The 19,295-nt window shown below is 38.1% G+C and overlaps 1 protein-coding gene across 2 annotated transcripts; it reads left to right on the top strand.

Annotated features, from left to right (window-relative positions):
* The first annotated feature begins 7,815 nt into the window (after nt 1-7,815).
* On the top strand, nt 7,816-19,233 carry LOC113031974 (CTP synthase 1-like). Of its 2 annotated transcripts, none has more exons than XM_026184564.2 (18): nt 7,816-7,988; nt 9,719-9,898; nt 10,948-11,118; nt 11,269-11,369; nt 12,306-12,422; nt 12,665-12,748; nt 13,257-13,337; nt 14,024-14,175; nt 14,792-14,924; nt 15,094-15,182; nt 15,763-15,857; nt 16,344-16,406; nt 16,545-16,588; nt 16,674-16,770; nt 16,851-16,906; nt 17,142-17,238; nt 17,433-17,577; nt 18,027-19,233. In XM_026184564.2, the coding sequence occupies exons 2-18, from the start codon at nt 9,733-9,735 to the stop codon at nt 18,100-18,102; spliced, it is 1,767 nt and encodes a 588-aa protein (XP_026040349.2). In that variant the 5' UTR covers nt 7,816-7,988; nt 9,719-9,732; the 3' UTR covers nt 18,103-19,233. The 2 variants fall into 2 exon arrangements, with proteins under 2 accessions (XP_026040349.2, XP_026040350.2); XM_026184565.2 differs by having other exon boundaries at nt 7,820-7,957.
* The last annotated feature ends 62 nt before the right edge of the window (nt 19,234-19,295 follow it).

Raw genomic sequence — 19,295 nt, 5'->3', positions numbered from 1 at the left:
ACGTGCCTCCTTGCTCACTACATGAACACACACACATTCAGATCCTGCTGTGCCTGTAAAGTCAGCATAGCTCTCAGAAATTCCTCTAACACCTCCTACCCCATGCACACATACACATTTGAACACGCATGCACGCACTTGTGTGAACCCACACAATTAATGTGAAATCACATCCATCTTCCACCCCGCTGCCCCTCCCCTGTTCTCCATTACAAATAGCTGAGGATTGCATTCTCTCCCTCTAGCTTTGCCTGATGTTGTTTTTACATGTCTTGTTGTGTGCAATACTCTCCCTTATGTAAGACAAAATTACCCAACATGAGTGTTATTCTCAGTGGGGGTGATTGCACTGGTGCATTCCAAACTCAATGAGTGATGGAAGGAGATTGAGAGAGAGAGGTGAGAGAGAAATAATTTTTCCTTAATGATTATCTTCATTGCAGCCCTGCTGCACTCAGTGGTCTACAATGAAGATAAGGGAGGGAAACTGGAGGGATAGAGGTATCCTGCAAAAGCCATGAGTCAAAATTAAACTCACAAGCACCTGCTGAGCTACCACAACCCCCTAGAGTCAACAATGTTAAGTGGATTACTTCTTTGCAGATTTAACCCTTACTTTAGCATGAGTACTGAGGAGTTTTGATAAACACTGACCAAAAGATAAGCAGGCACTGTGTGCAGTTCAGATCCTGTTTGCTCTTTAAAGAATCACATGTGCTAAGAGAGGGATCTGAGAGTCAGTAATATAAGTTCTGGGGGTTTTTGTTTCAGATTTTTCTTCATGTACAGTACTGTGCAAAAGTTTTGAATCTCTCCTAATTTTTTTTTTTTTTTTTGCTGCTAGGAAAATGGAAAATATATAGAAATACAGTACAGAAATACCTTTGAGTTTGAAAGTCAATATTTGGTATGGTCACCTTTGCTCTTCAGCACAGCGTTAGATCTCTTAGTCAAGCTTTATTGTCATTTCTTTAGGTAGACTTCAGAAATGGATCTCTGGGCTTCTTGAAGGACGTTCAAAGCTCTGCTTTATATGTTGGCTGTCTTTTATTCTTTTCTCTGTCAGGATGATCCCACACTGCTTCAATAATGTAAAGGTTCAGACATCAGAGAGGCCAGTACATGACTGATAGTGTTCCATTGTATGTTTCTTTTCCAACCGGGCATGTTTTTACAGCATTGGTAGAGTGTTTTGTGTTGAAAACACTTTCCAGATATCATTGTTTTGTGGCTCAAAATCTGATAGTATTTTTTCTGTGTTCATGATTCAGTTTAACAAAATCCACAAATCAGCTGTCTGAAATGCCGCCCCAAACCATGACACAGCCTCCACCGTGTTTTACAGATGGTTGAAGACATTCATTGTTGTACCTCTCTTTTTACTTCCTTCATACATGTTGTTAACAAATTGAACCCAATAATTCATGTTTGTAATAATGTTCTAGTCTTGTGTCAGATCTTTCTTGATTTTTTTCCCAATTTCTTAAGAACATTACTTGTGGATAACTGTTTGGACCCATCATTCCTTCCTTTGTCCTCCACTTGTCCTGTTTCCCCATATTTCCAATGTCACACTGAAAACCATGGTAAGCTATACCATGTGTCCAGCTAATAGGTATGGGAATCAGTTTGCAAACTGTGTCATCTTTGGCATTTGTTGTTTCTTGAAATTGAAAATGTCTTTTTCCGATAGGCTGATAGTAACAAAATCTTACTATCAATTTTTCAACTTGGTTCTTTTCAAATTTTTCTGGTATCTGTAGACACATCCCCGGTTCATTCCTTGTTTTGGTGCCTTTTTATACTTGAAAAATTAAATGGTGAGTGTTAACTTGCTTAACAAACAAACAAACAAACAAACAAAGCATTCATCTGAAAAAGGAATGTTTTGAAAAAACAGCCAATGTCCAGAGAGAAATCCTGAAAGAAAGCCCAGAGAACTACTGTTGTAAACCATTATAAAAATTAGAAGAAAGTCTCATTCCTTGGAACCAAAATATAAAGAAACAAGATGTGGCTCATGTCTTTTCTACAGTATTAAATCTAAAACAGTCTCTCGGTGAGAATTGATGAACCTTTGCTCTGTGCACATCAGCGCTGAATCCAAACTTGTTATCAAACAGGTCATAATTCACATAGACCCAGCCACTTTGGTTCTGGTTGGGTCATGTTCCTTCATTCTTTTAAACATGTGATCCAAAGTGATATGTCCTCCTATCAAGTCGTTCATTGTCCTTGCACTCCTTCACGAAGACTTCTCACAGACTAAGCAGGGGGCTTAGATACTGACAGAGACAGATCCTCTATTGATAAGGACACCGAAATAGAACACTTCATTGTATAACACTGTAGCTTCTTTGTGGGCACTGGCATGCCCACATGAGGTATGGGACAGGAATAGAGAGAGACATTTGACTGATACTGGGTTATTGTTGGCAAACTAAAATGTATGTGGAATTGGGAGCGTTGCACGGTTATGAAATACTCTGAAAAAATCTAAACATGTTGAAAGAGGTGTTCAAGTGTTAACCCTATGAGTTACACACCATACAAATATTTGTACATCAAATCTGAAAGCTGCACTAATGAGTAGCTTCAGAAAGACATAAACTGGTCACACAAAGAACTTTAAAATTTGCTTTGGTCAGTTAGAAAATGCCTTCCTCTGAAAACAACAATATTAAGATGTTTCATTAATATAGGAATTAGCAAGGACATATCTCAGGTAAGTCATGTTTAAATGGTAAATGGTGTCAAACTTTGAACTTGATAGCATCAGAAGTATCAGCAGCGAGTTGCACCTCTCTTTACTGTGACGGATATTCACAGCTAAGTGGTGTAAGCAAGTCGAGCAGTCTTCAGTGCGTGAAGAGGTTGAAATAACTGAATAACTGAGTTAGTGATAAAAGGACTGCTTGTTCGGCTCAGTCTAGCATCTGACTTGACATGACATGTGGTCTAGGAGTGCTAATGTGCAGGGTCACAAGGCATCAGGGCGTATCTCCTTCTAGAGTATGATCTGTTATCAGACTGACTTTTTTAATGTTACTGGTGATTTGACTGCCACATTGATTATTTTAGGAAGCAAAATTCCATTTGACAGTTAGAGATTAAAGTAAAATCAATTATTTTGTATTTTGAGAAAAACGTTACACAACTGAATTGTTGTTACATAATGACATATGTTACATAATGACAATTCATGATTGTTTGGTCATTTATATGGTGTATTGTTAATGATGTATACACATTTGCCCTTTCTTAAAATACGAAATACTGAACATCATTTCAAATTAAGACAGAAAAATTAAAGACAAGAATCTCCCGTGGATCATGTTGGCTTTGACACATTGATCTTGTCACCGTTCCCTCACTGAAAAAGTCTTAACTGCACATACATAATAGCAGTGCTGGTCAAAGGCCACAATCCTTAGTTCCCAGGCTTGTTTGCACTTTACACACATTATTTATAATGGGATACAGAACTTGATGAATGAGCCTCCATGATTTTGCTCTCAATCTCTCTCTGTTGGGCAGGCATGTTCTGCTAAAGGGGGGCTCAGAGAAGAAAAAAGAGGAGAGTGTGCTTTTTAAATTAATCAATCCTCATTTCCCCCTCTCGTCTTAAGCAGACGGACCTCTCCTGGAGGGGGGTCTGTAGCAGTAACAGGGGGAAAAAAGCACAAAACTGTCATCTGTTTTCAGGTGGCAGAGGCCCAGCTTTAGCTGTGCATTGGCCAGGAGAGTGAAGAGATGGACAGGAAGAGTGTAATAAGGAGGAGTAGGGGGTCATAAGGATTGAGAAGAGAGGAAGGATAGAGTAGAAAAAAGGAAAAAGGGTGAGAGGCAGGTGGTGAAAGTAAGCAGGAAGAGAAGCAATAGGCAGGAGAGAATACTAGGCCCCATACTAGGAGTTGGGTCGGGATAATAGCCGAGGATCATGAGATATGCTGGTCTCCATACATGTACAAAGGCAGCTCACAGACGACAGTGCAGTGGCATACCGGGCACTGATCCAGTCTCATCCCCCCATGGGAAGAGTCTCTCGTTCCCTCTGTTGAAGTGTCTCTCTCCCTTTCTCTCTCACAAATCACTTAATTCCTATTTCTCTTTCTCTCCATTTCACTCCCTCTCATCTCTCTATTGTCATCGTTGGTCCCATGTTATCCAATAAACTCTCACTCTCAATGCTTTTCCTCACTGGTGCTCATAATCAAATTAGATGTGCTCCAAGTAGCAGGAGGAGAGACCAGTAGAGACGCCACAGACAACGCCCTTTAACTGACATTTATTTTCTCAATAACTTGTGGTTTTGGCAAAGAGAATGGTAGGTGTTACACTCCCATAGAGATGCATCCGCACACATGTGTATTAAATAGGTTTAAGATAATGACAACAAACTCAGCGTGAGTTTCCCCTCAAGGTCTACGAGCTGCATTTCTCAGAGAAATTACAGGTCACTTTCGGTGTGTTTACAACCACACATCCTTTTTGTCACATGTGGTTGTCACTATAACTGTAGATGATTGTGTGTGTGTGTGTGTGTGTGTGTGTGTGTGTGTGTGTGTGTGTGTGTGTGTGTGTGTGTGTGTGTGTGTGTGTGTGTGTGTGTGTGTGTGTGTACATATATGTGCTAACCTCTCAGATCTCAAACTGACAACAACACCAGTTCACACGAAAATACAATATTACACAAATATGATATATGTATATATAAAAATAAATAATACATTTGTAACATTATCAGTGGTTACCTGAATTGCTGACTTACAGGAAATTAGAAGTCAACAACTGTGATAAAAAATACATTTTAATGATTCAAAACTTTGCTTTTTATTGCTTTGCATTCACTGTATTCTGGACTAGATTTGAGTCCCCCGTGATTCTTTAAAGAGTAAACAGGATCTGAACTGCACACAGTGCCTGCTTTTCTTAGTTTTTATATTGTTGTTTTAAATAGAATACATTTGGTTTTGGTTTGGTTTTATGATCATAAGTGGTTTGATTTTTCTAGTTCCTTTACATTCTTTTTTCCTCTTTACCTTTGCTTTCTGACCAGTATCTATTTAAAGCTGTTTTGTGTGTGTTTATGTGTGTTTTTGTGCATGCGCTGCTCTGCTGCAGTACAGCACCGATCATTATTATCCATGCTACCCACATGCCTAACCCCTAGAAGCCACAGCCACTGTTTATCCAGCCCACCAAGCACATGAGCAGCCATAATGACACTAATTGCCCAAGAGCTCACTCTTCCTCTGAGTGGTTTTGAACTGCATTGTGCCTTAAGAGCCATCTGTGTTCCCATCCTAAATCGATTTGTCTTTAAAATTCCAAAACTACAAGAGGACAGGGAAAGGCACCACTCTTATTCATAAATAATGTGTGTTTGGCATGAGGGGTGTGGGCTACTGTTTCTGTGTCTGCTTGAGCTGGGAGTTGGCCCTCTCTTGCCCACTGGAGGTCTGGGAGAGTAGAGCAGCTTGTGACATCTGACCCTGCTGCTATGCAGCTTACAGAGAGGAGTGGTGGGGAAACCTGCCAAAACAAACTGATGTTTGACTTTGGTGGAATATTTCTCATCATTCTTTTCTCGTGGATAATTCACTTTATTTGCACAACAGGGAAATGGTTGTTTTCATTATGATGATATTAGTCATTTTTTTGAGTCACTTAATTGAAACACAAATAATCTTCAGCAAAAAAAGCAAGCAGTCTTTTATTTATGATTTCATGGAATCAGATAATTGTGCTTTTTATAACTAATGTAATCAATTACAGATAATTATACAATTAAGGCAGAAATTAACACATACTTTCATCCTGGATTTAACTGCTGAATTTTCCCAGCTGCCTGGTTAATCATCTGGTTTTTAAACATCAGAAAATTGTAAAATTCTCATTACAAGATCATAGTCCAACAGTTAGCATAAATGATCCTAAGGAAGTCTAACATTTCCTTCATAATGATTCCTTAAGACCTGAATATATTTAGCCAACAAAATGTTTTGGCAATAAGTTGCCTTTGTTGTGTTTGTTGTTAGCGTAATTCAAACCATAGCTACTAACCTCATGCTCTAACAAGACAACATAACCACATAATAGGAGACAACAGCTGTCCCGATGAAGTTTAAAATAAACTACATCACTTCTTCTTTTTCTTCTTCTTCTTTTGGTTGCTACCTTTAGGGGTTGCCACAGCAGATAATCTGTCTCCAACTCACCCTATCTCTATAGCCTCCTCCTCTGTCACACCGACCCTCTGCATGTCCTCCTTCGCTACACCTATGAACCTCCTTTGAGATCCTACTTTTTTCTTCCTGCCTGCCAGTTCCATTTTCAACATCCTTTATCCAATATATCCACCATCCCTCCTCTGCACACGTCCAAACCATCTCAGTCTTGCCTCTCTAAGTTTGTCTCCAAGCTGCTTAGTTTGAGCATGTTCGTCTGATATACTTATTTCTAATCCTCTCCCATCCTGGTCACTCCCAATGAAAATCTTATCCTATTTTACACCTAAAGTTCAGTTCTCATAAATAAACATATCTCATCTGTCTGTGCGCAAATAACCTTGAGTGTCAAAAACAGTGCTATATGTTTCAATACGTCTATTTTATTGGGAGTTAGGTCAACAAGTTTCGCTCTAACTTAAGCTTCTTCCTTTTGGCTTCTCTCGCTGTTTGAAAAAGGTATACACACTGATAGTGTTGCATTTATAGAGAGTGACTTTGGATGTTGTGATACACATGACCACTAAGCATTGCAAAATACAACATTGCATGGCACTCTCTTGTCATTTGCATCAAAGAAAGTCTACATCAGACTGTGGGGGTGGTGGGTGCGGCCTTATCCTCAGATATGTTTTGCAAATAGGTAGATTGAGAGAGGTGGAATTAGCTTTGAATGGCTCTCTTGTATTTTAATGTTTCAAAGACACGAGGAAAGCACAGTAGTTCTTCCTGCAGGAGGTTAATGTGTGTCTCTGCTCACTTGTCAGATGTAATTGAAGGGAACAGCTTATGAAAATGAGGTGGCAGGGACGAGGTCTTTAATTAGATCATGGACAGAAATGAATTAGAATCACCACTCTCATTACCCACAGCAAAACTGGAGCAGCACAACAGTGAATACAAAAAACTTTAATATCTTCGAGGCTGTGTTAGGGTGTAAACTGGGTTTTAAGTGGGACTAGTGCTTTGTCTCATTGTGCCACACTTGCCAAACAATAATACATGAGGACATTGAATTTCTGTGTTAGTAAATGTAAGGCTTATTTCCTTCCAGATCATTATTTATTAATAGTATTATTATACTTGTGAAAGGTCAAGCTTTAGCCTGCTTAGGGGATGAATAATGCAACATAGAAAACTGAGGACATCTAGTGGTGAGTCGGACAAATATGATAATTAGAATAAAGTTCTTCTCCACATATTTTGACTTTCAAATTAGAATAATAGCTATATATTTTTTTTGCTTTATTTTAATTAGTAATCACTACTAAGCATGATAATATCTCATCACAGTAGTGGAGAAAATCTGTCAATTTATACAAAGAAAAAAAAGATTAAGAAGGCTTTAATAATCCAAAATCATTTTCCTGATGATTTTTAATTTCTAGTTTCAAAAAAGCTGCACTGACCTTGAAATGCTTTACATTCGCCCCAGTGTGTAGACTCGGGCATAAAAATTCGACCGTAGCTTAATCTGTAAGGCAGAGTTTCTCCGCAGTTCAGCTCTCCCATTGGTTAATCCTGTGTGAGCGGCGCCCAAGGTTTGCCTGAGCAAACAAAAGAAAGGAAAATTTACTTACATTACGAAACGGAAGGACGCAAACTGTCTGTTGGAGAAGTGGCTCAACCAGTCAGCGCAGCCTGTCATACACGTGTTTGCTGTACTGCAACAACGTGGGCTTTCTTTACGAACAGAAAGAAATTCGTTAGATAAACACTACATCAAGGTATTTCTGGACACTTTGCTATAGCCGTTTGGTGAGTTTGTATGGATTTTTTTTATTGACGCTGTATCTCGGAAAGTCGTTTAATAGGTGAAGAAAATGCCGCTAACTTGGTTATTGGTGTCCCAAAATTGGTTATAACCAGTTAACTGATATAATAACACGATAAATATGACATTTTTCTTGTTGGATGCTAATGAATGAATCATTTTTTTTGTCTCTGTAAGTAAAATCCGTAAGCCAGGACTTCACACAAGACAGTATGGATAATGTTAGCTGGGTTACGACAGGTGAAAACTAATCAACCGACCAGTTTTCCTCTGTGAAATATGTATGTAGCAATCCTTTAACGACAAATTACCTGCGGCTAAACTCAGTAACCCGCGAAAGCTCTCAGGAGCCCCTCTGGAGAAGTTACTCTTGCGCTCTTTTTTCCCGCCAATTTAACTTCATACATTGTCAATAAAAACAATAACAAAAGTTAATGATTCACTGCGTGTTTCACACCGGTGTAATTCGATCACATGTTAACACATTCTTAGGTTTTACAATTTGGATTTACCCATTTGTGTTCGTACAGTCTCACTGTAATGCATAGGTCCGAACAATGTAAACAAATGGATGTAAACAAAGGGTTAGCCACACCTCTATAAGGAAAAACACCATCATGCTGTCAGTTTAATCAAACCATGAAACAGACAGGCTGTGCTGTTAAGTGTTATAGCTATAAATTTACTGAGCACATAGCGAAATTCTCCATTTAAATGTTGGTGCAGGGCAAGTACCTTGTTAAAATAGACAGTTTAGGAGACATTCTGTGCAGGGTTTTCCTTGAATCTGACCCCGCCCCCAACGAACACACACACATACGCACAAACAAAATGATCTTTCTCTTGTCCTAACTTCTAGATAACTAAATTAATAAATATAACATATTATTTAACAAATATGACAATTAAAATAAGTTGTTGTTTTTTGTTGCTACAGAAATGTCTTTTAACTGTTAAACCCATTTACTTAACGTCAATATATTTAAAGGACAGTAAGGGTGGTAAGTCCCACAACTTATGTGCAGCCCTTGAAACCTGTTTGAGATGTTTTGTTTTCTTCCGATCTTGTTTGACTTGACTGGGTGATCAAGTCGGTCATTCTGACAGATGGAAGCCTGTTACATATTACCAAGAAAGAAATTCCTTTCAATTCTGTTTACTTCCTTTATTTTTATAACTACATTTTCGACTTTTATAGTCCAATACATTCCACAGCTTGGGTCTTTTTCTGAGGAAACACAAATACTAGCACTGGTTTGATACCCTGTTATGTTTATGTCGTCATCTACAAGTAAAAATAATGTATTGATTCAGCCATGTAAATTAAGTCTTATCTGAAATTAAATGCTCAGTATGAGTTTGATTATCCTTACCTTAAAAGAAGGCCAAAAATGTATTAAACAACATTATTCAATTCTACTTATTTAAGTTCTGGAGTATTGGTGACAGGGTCGTGTCAAGCATAGCATACAGCAACTAAAATATCTCGCTGGATAGCGGGACATGTGTTTATTTATTTTCCCCAAAAACACTATAGAAAATTATAAAATAAAATGTCTTTTTTTCCACTTGCAGAAGGACCCTTGGGACTTTTAATACTATTTGTCTACTTGAGTAAATAAAGCTTGTAAATGCCAGTATTGCTAAGAACTTGTCCTAGAAATGTAAAGTACATTTGCAAGTCATTTACTGGATTCCTGTTTTCTGTGTTTAGTCTTAGATGCCACTATGAAGTACATCCTGGTTACTGGTGGCGTTATATCTGGTATTGGTAAGGGCATCATTGCCAGCAGTGTGGGAACAATCCTTAAGTCCTGCGGTCTTCATGTCACAGCCATCAAAATCGACCCATATATCAATATTGATGCTGGAACCTTTTCACCCTATGAGCACGGTAAGTAATTTATAATTTACTGCTTCTAACAATGTCCTTGTCCTCAGTCAATTGCCATCAGCAGTTTGATTCAATTGTTTGATGGAGTTCCGTGGTTAACATTTGACAAGAAGCGCTGTGGGAGTGTTAGAGCCTTTAAGGTAGAGTGGTGTGGGCACAGGTTGTTTCCATACAGTGTACAGTCCCTGACCATTTTTTGAGGTGCACCTGTTTAACTGATTGCCAATGGAAGTGTAAAATCAACCAATCACATGGCAGCAACTGAGGGCATTTAGGCATTTAGATAGGGTCAAGATGAGCTGAAGAAGTTCAAACTAAGCAGCTGAATGTGAAGGAAAGGTAGATTAAGTGACTTTGTACATGACATGGTTGTTTTTGCCATCTGGGTTGGGATTTCAAAAACTGTTGATCTCTTGAGATTTTTTTATACAGTGGTCCCAAAAAAGAGAAGATATCCTGCATATTCGTGTGTTTGTAACCACAAACACCTCATATACAGACCACCGACAGTTGTGAATGTCTTGCAGCAGCATTTTTAAGCAAAAGCAAGCATTGGGTTGTACTGCTAGTGATGCATTAATGGCATTGCTTGCTTTTCCAAGTTTTTGTTGAACAAACTAAATTTAGGAATGGCATCATTCATAGCTCTGACTTTGGAGGCAAATGGAACACAACATTAGTTCACTGTGCCAAAATCACAGATCTCATTCCAATAGAGAACCTTTGGGATTTGGTGGAATAGGGAAGTTGCATCTTGGACGTGCAGTCAACAAATCTGCACCAAAGTAAGTCATACTTTTATGTCAGCATGGACCAAAACCTCTGGACTGTTTCCAACACATTGATGAATCTGTGCCACTAAGAATTACGGCAGTCCTGAAGGCAAAGGGGGTTCCGACACAGTATGAGCAAGGTGTACGTAATAAAGTGTCAAGTATATATTTATTTGTTATGTTAGTAAGTGGGGCTCAGGAAGGATTTTTACCAGGTGAAAAGCTACTATGAAACAAACTGTGTGAAAACACTGATGTACTGTTTGTCTTTTCCAGGTGAAGTGTTTGTTCTCGATGATGGTGGGGAAGTGGATCTAGATTTGGGTAACTATGAGCGTTTCCTGGACATCCGCCTTATCAGAGATAACAACATCACAACTGGAAAGATCTATCAATCAGTAATCAACAAGGAGAGAAAAGGAGACTACCTGGGCAAGACTGTACAAGGTTGGATATTACTGTTTACATAACTGCTTTTATTGCCAAAACGGGCCTTAGGAAAGCGGATTTGACATGTGTGCATGCATTTCTCAGGGTTGAGTTATACAATGCAAATGCACAGATAACTATAGCTAAAATGTTTCTTTTCTTTGTCAGTGGTGCCACACATCACAGATGCTATTCAGGAATGGGTAATGAAGCAGGCAACCATTTCAGTGGATGAGGACGGTGTGGAGCCTCAAGTTTGTGTCATAGAGGTAAGCTGGGATTTATGTTGTTGGCCAAGGTGACCTGTAGTGTAAATAAATATGCTGCAGTGGGAAGTATCTTATTTACATTACCATGGGTCATTCTTTAGTCTAGTAGTTCTCAGACTTTTAAAAAAATAATGCTCCACTTCAGAAGTGGAATACTTGTTGAATTTTTCTGAAATAAAGTAATTATAATATCTACAACAAATGTATTTTTCACATAAAAATGGATAATTTTCATTCAACTTAGTTTCATTTAACATTTTTCAACTGGTCGTCCATGCCCCACTTGCGGTAGCTCCACACCTCACAGTCTGAGTACCACCGCTTTAATCATTTGTGCAATTCTGTTTTTCTAGTGATTTTGAGAAGTAGATGACATTTTCCAAAAGGATTGAAAAAAAAAAAAAAAAAGCTTGTTGCCTGAAGCGATAGCAAATATTGGCACCATTCAGCAGCAGGTCTGAGAAATAGCTGAACCCGAACAAATGAGTGTCACTGTGATGCACCAAAAAAAAACAAAAAACAGTAAAAACTGGTAAATAGAGGGATTTAAAAAATGATTTGCTGTTGAAAGGTTGTAAAAACACTGGCGCTGTTTCTAGCCTTGGGAAATAAATGTTTTATGTATTTTTAAAAAACAGTGTTAAATCATTGTGTTATAAATCAAGTGTTTATTTTACAGTATGTGCTGCAGAATTATTTCGTCTTTAATATATTTGCAGCTTAAAAGAGTCAAGTTCTCATAAACCAAGTTAAATTATTATCCTGCCTCTAGCAGTTCTTTCTATACAGCATACTTCAAACCAGCGCTGACAGTATTATGGGCTTGGTACTGCTGACAGTGTGCTGTATTTCCCAAGTCTTTCCAAAGTGCTGAGGCTCAGCCTGTGTATTCTTGCATGTAATTCTGTGCTTTAAGCTGGTGTTTTGTGTCCACAGCTAGGAGGCACAGTGGGGGACATCGAGAGCATGCCTTTTATTGAAGCTTTCAGACAGTTCCAGTTTAAGGTGAAAAGGGAGAACTTCTGCAACATCCATGTCAGCTTGATACCACAGGTATGGTTTGCTAGTGACCATGCACAACCAAGTAGTGTTAGCAGATATTGTAGAAAAATTGATTACCTGTAAGATCACCAGATCTAATGAGTAATTTGAAATATTTTTGTTTCATTAGTCTTAAATTCATTCTTTTGGTAATTGAAGGAACGTGGTATTGAACAGGGGGGGATAATCACTTTGGACTTATATTGCACGGCCATTTATGCTTTGTTTTGTGTGGCTGTATCTTTTCTCTAAAGCCCAATACCACAGGGGAGCAGAAAACCAAACCAACCCAGAACAGCGTCCGAGAACTCAGAGGGCTGGGATTGTCTGCAGATTTGGTGGGTAGTCAGATTAAACTGATTCTTATATCTGCAAGTCAAATGGATATCAAATGCACTAAGCATTAAAATGGCTAACTTGAATTAATTTTACAACTGCGTGCTAAATCAATAGATGAACTGTTTTCTGTAGGATTGATTTGGCAGATTTTTTTTTTTACCACTATTATATCAGTATCATCTGATAATGTCTGTCACTGGATTGGGGGGAACTCACAGGGATCATTTTGTGAGGACGAAGAGTCATATGAGATGTGAAATGCCCGGTTTTAGGTTTTCTCAAGTCAGTTAGCACAAAGAAGCTGGTTTAAACTCGCTTAAGAGTGTACCTCTCAGATCTTGTCCTCATTCTTCTGATAAAGCCATCCTTTTGAATCACATGTTAATTTCATTATGTACACAATCAAATAAAATTTGGAGTGTATTAAATCGTAAACACTCAAGTGTGCGCTCTGGCATTATTTTGTTTGTATACATTATCCTGATATATATGTCCTTCTTTTGGCAGATTGTTTGTCGCTGCACAACTCCTCTAGAAACATCTGTCAAGGAAAAGATCTCCATGTTTTGTCATGTGGAGCCCACACAGGTGATTTCCTGTAAAACTGTAGGTAGGGTAGGCTACTTATGTTAGTTATGAGCTAGTGCAGTTCTCATCACTACTCACATCTACTCTTTCAGATAATGTTGTCATATTTTATAAATAGATATAACATTATATAATAATTTATTATTATTAAGTAATTACTTTTTGTTGCTATGATATCATTAGATTTAGATAGATGCTGACCTCAGATGTGGAAAGCATATCCTCTCATCAGCCACTTTGTTAGGTACGCCTGCTCAGGTGCTTGTTTGAGCCAAGCATCAGAATGGGAAAGAAAGTTGATGTGACTTTGAAAGCTGATCTACTGGGATTTTTCATCTCCAGGTTAATTCCAGAGTTCGGAGAAGAATAGACAGACTGCTTTGAGCTGATAGGAAGGCAGCTGTACCTCAAATAACCACTCGTTACAACCAGGGTATTCAGAAGGGGTCAGAATGTGGTGTAGAGAAATTGAAAGCGTGGATCCATCCTACTTTGTATCAACAATTCAGACCAGCGGTGATGTTGCAAAGATGTGGGGGATTTGTAACATTTTATACCAAGAGACACTGTGGTCCTTTTGATAGCTAAGGCATACCTAATAAAGTGACAGGTCAGTGTATTAAAATGGTTTTTAAAAAAAAAGGTAGCAGATGACAACAAATAACACGTCTTCTAATTCCTTTCAGGTGATCTGTGTCCACGATGTCTCCTCAATTTATAGAGTTCCTCTGCTGCTGGAGGATCAGGGTGTTGTGAGGTACTTGTGCGAGCGGTTGAACTTGCCCATTGAGATGAGACCCAGAAAGATGTTAACAAAGTGGAAGGAGATGGCTGACCGGTAGGAAAGAGTATCTCAGCCTTTAACTATTTTGAATTTTGTCTTGAACAGAGAAAACTAGATACATTCATTTAAGGTACAAAAAGGTGGACTTGGCTGCTATGTGTTTTGGACTGTGTATTTCGAAGCCTTGAATATCCACGATGCTGTTTTTGTTTGTTTGTTTGCTTGTTTGTTTGTTTTTGCTCCTTGCTCATGACATAACCTCAAATACAACACAAAAAAAGGACTCTGTGTGTTTATTAAATTTAAAACTTGGTGTCAGACTTGTAGATCATCCAGGCATGATCTTTTAGTCACCATTACACTGCTAATGAAAAAAAATATTATATTCACTTCTTGAACATAACATTACTAGACAAGTAGGCGTGACAGATTCAATCTAAGTTTCAGAACCTCCTAATATGTCAGCAATAATGTTGCTTGTTATGATTTTGGTCACAAAACTTTCCCTAAAGAATGCTGACACCAGAAGCAGATTTATTTATTTATTCTTTCCCTAGTGAGTACAACATACTGAGCGTTGAGGGGATCGGGTAAAACGGGTAGCTGAGGAAGTAATCATTCAAAGAATGCACCAGATTCTGTACTATAAATCATCTCCCTCTCTTTTCAGATCCGACCGTCTCTTGGAGCATGTTTCCATAGCCCTGGTGGGAAAATATACAAAGTTAGCTGACTCCTACACATCTGTTATTAAGGCCCTAGAGCACTCAGCCCTTGCCATTAATCACAAACTAGAGGTCAAGGTAAGGAGACAACTCTCTTCTAATTTCTGAATTTTGCATCGCTGTTTTCAGTTTGGACTGTTTTTAGATAAACTTGCTATACTTAAATAAAACCTCACATATTCCTGTATTTGTACAGCCTGTTGTTGACTGATCTCTATCCAGATTACACTGTTTGTTGTTATTGCAGTACATAGACTCTGCAGATTTGGAGACTACAACCCTGCAAGATGATCCAGTGAAATATCACGAGGCCTGGCAGAAACTCTGCAGTGCTCAGTGAGTAGACAAAACAAGGCGAAAACACGCTAATAAGTGTGGATAATCTTGGATAATCAGCAGCTGTTGATATTAAAATGTACACTCTATTATATATATATAGAGTATTATAGTTCGTGCAGCTATGGTAGTAGCAATATTGCAAATGGGTTAAAAGAAAAGTCCTGCTTGTCTGTGGCTGTTTCAAAAGAAGCAGTAACAGGTTATGCTACAAGTTGGGGACAGCGAAAAAGATTATTGTATTACCGCAGGGGGTTGTTTTGATAAAGGAAACACAATTTAGGATAGTGTTGTTGTTTTTTTTCTTCTTTCTTCTTCATCTTTTTGAAGAAAAATGTCACTAGTGTGTCTTAATCAGATACTATCACAAACGAAAGCTTTTCTAATTATGTTACTTAGTTCACTAACCATACGATACTGAATTATCTTACATTGGCTGTACAATACCAGCCTGGCATTTTGCTTTTTTAAGTTTTCCAGAGAGAGTGACACAAGGTTTAAATAGATTTAAGTGGTTCTACATGTGTCTGTGAAATCTCAGTGAATTGAGCATTGATGGTCTTTTCTTTCTTTTCCACAGTGGTGTCTTGGTGCCAGGAGGTTTTGGTGCAAGAGGGACAGAAGGCAAGATGGAGGCTATTTCTTGGGCACGGAAACAGAATAAGCCATTCCTGGGTAAGGGAGATGTCAGGCTATGCTGTATGTTGTGTATCATATTATATTGCAGTTGGACGTAGTTTGAGCAGTTATTGAAAGACAAATAGGGGGAAAAACATTGAGTTGATTATAGATATAGACTCAGTCTAAGCAGAGACTCTGTCCTACACACCTTAGTGCTGGGTGGTGTAGAGGATGTGCTGGGATGCTGTTCATATATTTTATGTATGATATGAATTTTTCAAATACCGCTTACACCAATGAAAAGACAAACCCCCTACTGGGGTTTTGTTTCAAGGTCTTGTATTTGTTTTGGCTGCTGAAATTCTCTCTGGTGCATATTGAAAGGGTAATCTGTATTTACTGCACACCTTTCTTTACTGACAATTAATCATATGAGGTAGCATTTAATATCCAAATTCATTACATGTAGTCAGTGATTTATATATTATGTAAAAAGATGTTGTTTAATATTTAGAATTCCACTGGCCTTGTTCTTTGCAGGCGTTTGTTTGGGCATGCAGCTGGCAGTGTGTGAATTTGCCCGCAGTGTTCTTGGATGGGAAGGTACGTGATTGTTTAGTTCTGCTGAGGACACAGCTAAGAAACATTTGCTTCCAGTGGTTTCTAATTTAATGATGATTAAGGCTTCCACCTATTGGAAAGCTGATTTGTGCTCAGATCAGTTCATCTTGTGTTTTTCAGATGCCAACTCCACAGAATTTAATCCAGAATCCAAACACCCTGTGGTATGTTATCTTCTTTGTTTTGTTTTTTTACCATGCATGTTTACCATCCATTATTAGTTATATAATCTTGATTTGATCCCTACAGGTAATTGACATGCCAGAACACAACCCAGGCCAGATGGGTGGGACTATGAGGTTGGGAAAGAGGCGGACCATTTTCTCATCCAGCACCAGTGTGCTGAGTATGTATCTCCCTGGATCAAATGATACCTGGACTTCTTCTACCTAATTACTGTTGATAAAATATTTTTTATTCTTCCAGGAAAGCTATATGGAGATGTGGAATATGTTGACGAACGGCACAGACACAGATTTGAGGTAGTGATCCAAACAAGGGTTAAATTTTTTTTTATTATACAGCGAAAAGTGTGGAAATTATTTTGTAATTACAAAATTTATTAAGCAAAAGTATTGTGTGCAGTATCTTATCTAACTTTGAGATTTGATTTGAACATTATTTTGTTTTGTTGGGCCCATGGCTTTTCTTCTAGAAGTACTGCAAGAACAAAACAAAAAATAAAACCTTGGATCACAGAATCTTATCTTATTTCAGGTGAATCCAGAGCTGAAGCATCACTTTGAACAAAAAGGACTTCAGTTTGTTGGTCAGGATGTGGAAGGAGAGCGGATGGAAGTCGTTGAATTAGAGGGTATGGGGAAAGTGTGTTTGAAATCCAGCACCCACCAGCTTCTTCTAATACATACAATTCTTGAACACGATGTAGAGAAATCATGTTTAACCCCAAACTGTCCTTCGTTATGATATCAAACATTTAATCTTTGTTGTTTAAATGAAGCCTGAGGGAGCAGAAACGTGCAGTAATATGCAATTTTTTGGTTTCAGACCACTGTTACTTTGTTGGAGTGCAGTATCATCCAGAGTTCACCTCCAGACCTATCAAACCTTCTCCTCCATACTTTGGTCTCCTGCTGGCCTCTGCAGGAAAACTCCAGAGCTACCTGGCCAAGGGCTGTCGCCTTTCTCCACGGTAAACACCAGCACATCAATCACTTGCCAATCCAAAAGTTATTTAAAGGAAATGAAACTGCAATGGTGACAGTCCAACAGTTTTGAAGTTTAGCTGTAACTGCAGCTATAACTTCCCAGTTCGCTTATTCCATCACGGTGTTTCTCCAACCTCCAAACAGTTGAATGTTATTTCACCTTTCTCTCATTTTTTATCATATTTAGCTGACATTTATGCTTTGATGACACTTTTAATAAGTAATCTGAGTGGTAAACATGTGAAAAAACCTCTTACAAAGAACCTACAACTTGATCAATATTTAACATCAGTCATTAAGCATTTTGCCCACACATATTATATCTGCATTTAAAACTGATGCTATGTCACATCAATTCCCGCAGTTACAGAAAAAATTGCCCCTATAATGTCTTGCTGATGTAATAATCTTCTGAATTTACCTTTCATTTCAGGGACACCTACAGTGATCACAGTGGTAGCAGCTCTCCCGACATGGACATGCGTGAGCTGAAGTTTCTGCCTTTGTAGAAGTAATTTTTGTGTATGTGCCGCTCATGGAGATCACCCAGGAAATACCCTGACTGACTCTGCACAAACAATCTTTGTATTACTCTGTATTTTTGAATTGTTAATACTTTATTGTCATAACAATTTATAATTTATGTTCTTCAAATATTTTGCCTACAGCAAAATATTAAAGGTAGTGAATTCTGTTTATTTTAGTGTTTTAAAGTTGCTGCAAAAATCAAGTATTAATAAAGGTTTTATGAGGGAACTTAAAAAAATTGTTGCTGTAATGGAACTTGTTAAAAAAGAATACACTAAGGTACATGATTAAAGGGAAGACATCAGCCCATCGGTATAAAGTGTACTGCCGTTATCATAATGATGTTCTGGTAAAATAATGAGAAGATGTGTATTTTGGAGTTTTTCAGAGAAATATTTTTCAGAGACTTTCTCTGTTTTTGGAATTGAGAAAGGGTTAGGTGGGATTATATATATATTGGGAATTACTGATATATTTACCTTTTTAAATTGTTGTAATTGTCAGTTTTTTCATCTGTATTTCCCCCATAGTTTAATACTGGTTTGGTTTTAAGCAATCTTTCTCTGTATTACATCCAGATCTGTTTGGACATGAAGCTGTGACTCTTGGGTGAAAATGTGAAATATTCTGCTCTGATAATGTTAAAGATTTAGGCATGAATCAATCACATGGATGCAGGCTTTTAATTTCTGCACGTAAGCTGTCATTTGAAGACTCGCTCACTTTGGAACGCCATTAGTTTGTGAAGCCCTAAAACTGAACTGACCAGTTCATGTTGCACAACTTTTGCCTATGACCAGGAAACATGATTGCCCTTTACTGCTATTTCTGACTAAGAACTGTTTAAATTGAAATATGCTGATGCACAATCATCTGACAGCTGGGGAAATTTAAGCAACCTTTGCGACAACAACAGAATAAAACTAAAACTACGATCTCAAATGGATCTTGAAGCATCAGTAAAAGCATCTAGTAGGTTATAACTATCAAATGTCCCTCTTGCACTTTCAGTCTACTAAGTAACATGAGATCCCATTTTGTTACCATTGTGTGACCCAAATGTACTGAAATGCCTTTTATTTATTAAATTTAGATGCATGTGTTATGCAGCACATCTGTTTATTTGTATTTTTTGGGGGGGGGGAGGTCCTGGAGAATACTACACCTACAAGCT

The sequence above is a fragment of the Astatotilapia calliptera genome, chromosome 11 (genome assembly GCF_964374335.1).
Source record: "Astatotilapia calliptera chromosome 11, fAstCal68.1, whole genome shotgun sequence".
Classification (NCBI taxonomy): domain Eukaryota; kingdom Metazoa; phylum Chordata; class Actinopteri; order Cichliformes; family Cichlidae; genus Astatotilapia; species Astatotilapia calliptera.
The sequence above is the reverse complement of the archived record's forward strand: the minus strand, read 5'-3'. Positions and strand labels throughout refer to the sequence as shown.

Excerpts from the sequence above, each read along its gene's own strand:
- LOC113031974 (XM_026184564.2), top strand. The coding sequence starts at position 9,733 with ATGAAGTACATCCTGGTTACTGGTGGCGTTATATCTGGTATTGGTAAG. Across the intron at positions 9,899-10,947 it reads CTTTTCACCCTATGAGCACG|GTGAAGTGTTTGTTCTCGAT; the intron begins GTAAGTAATTTA and ends TGTCTTTTCCAG. Across the intron at positions 16,907-17,141 it reads GGCACAGACACAGATTTGAG|GTGAATCCAGAGCTGAAGCA; the intron begins GTAGTGATCCAA and ends ATCTTATTTCAG.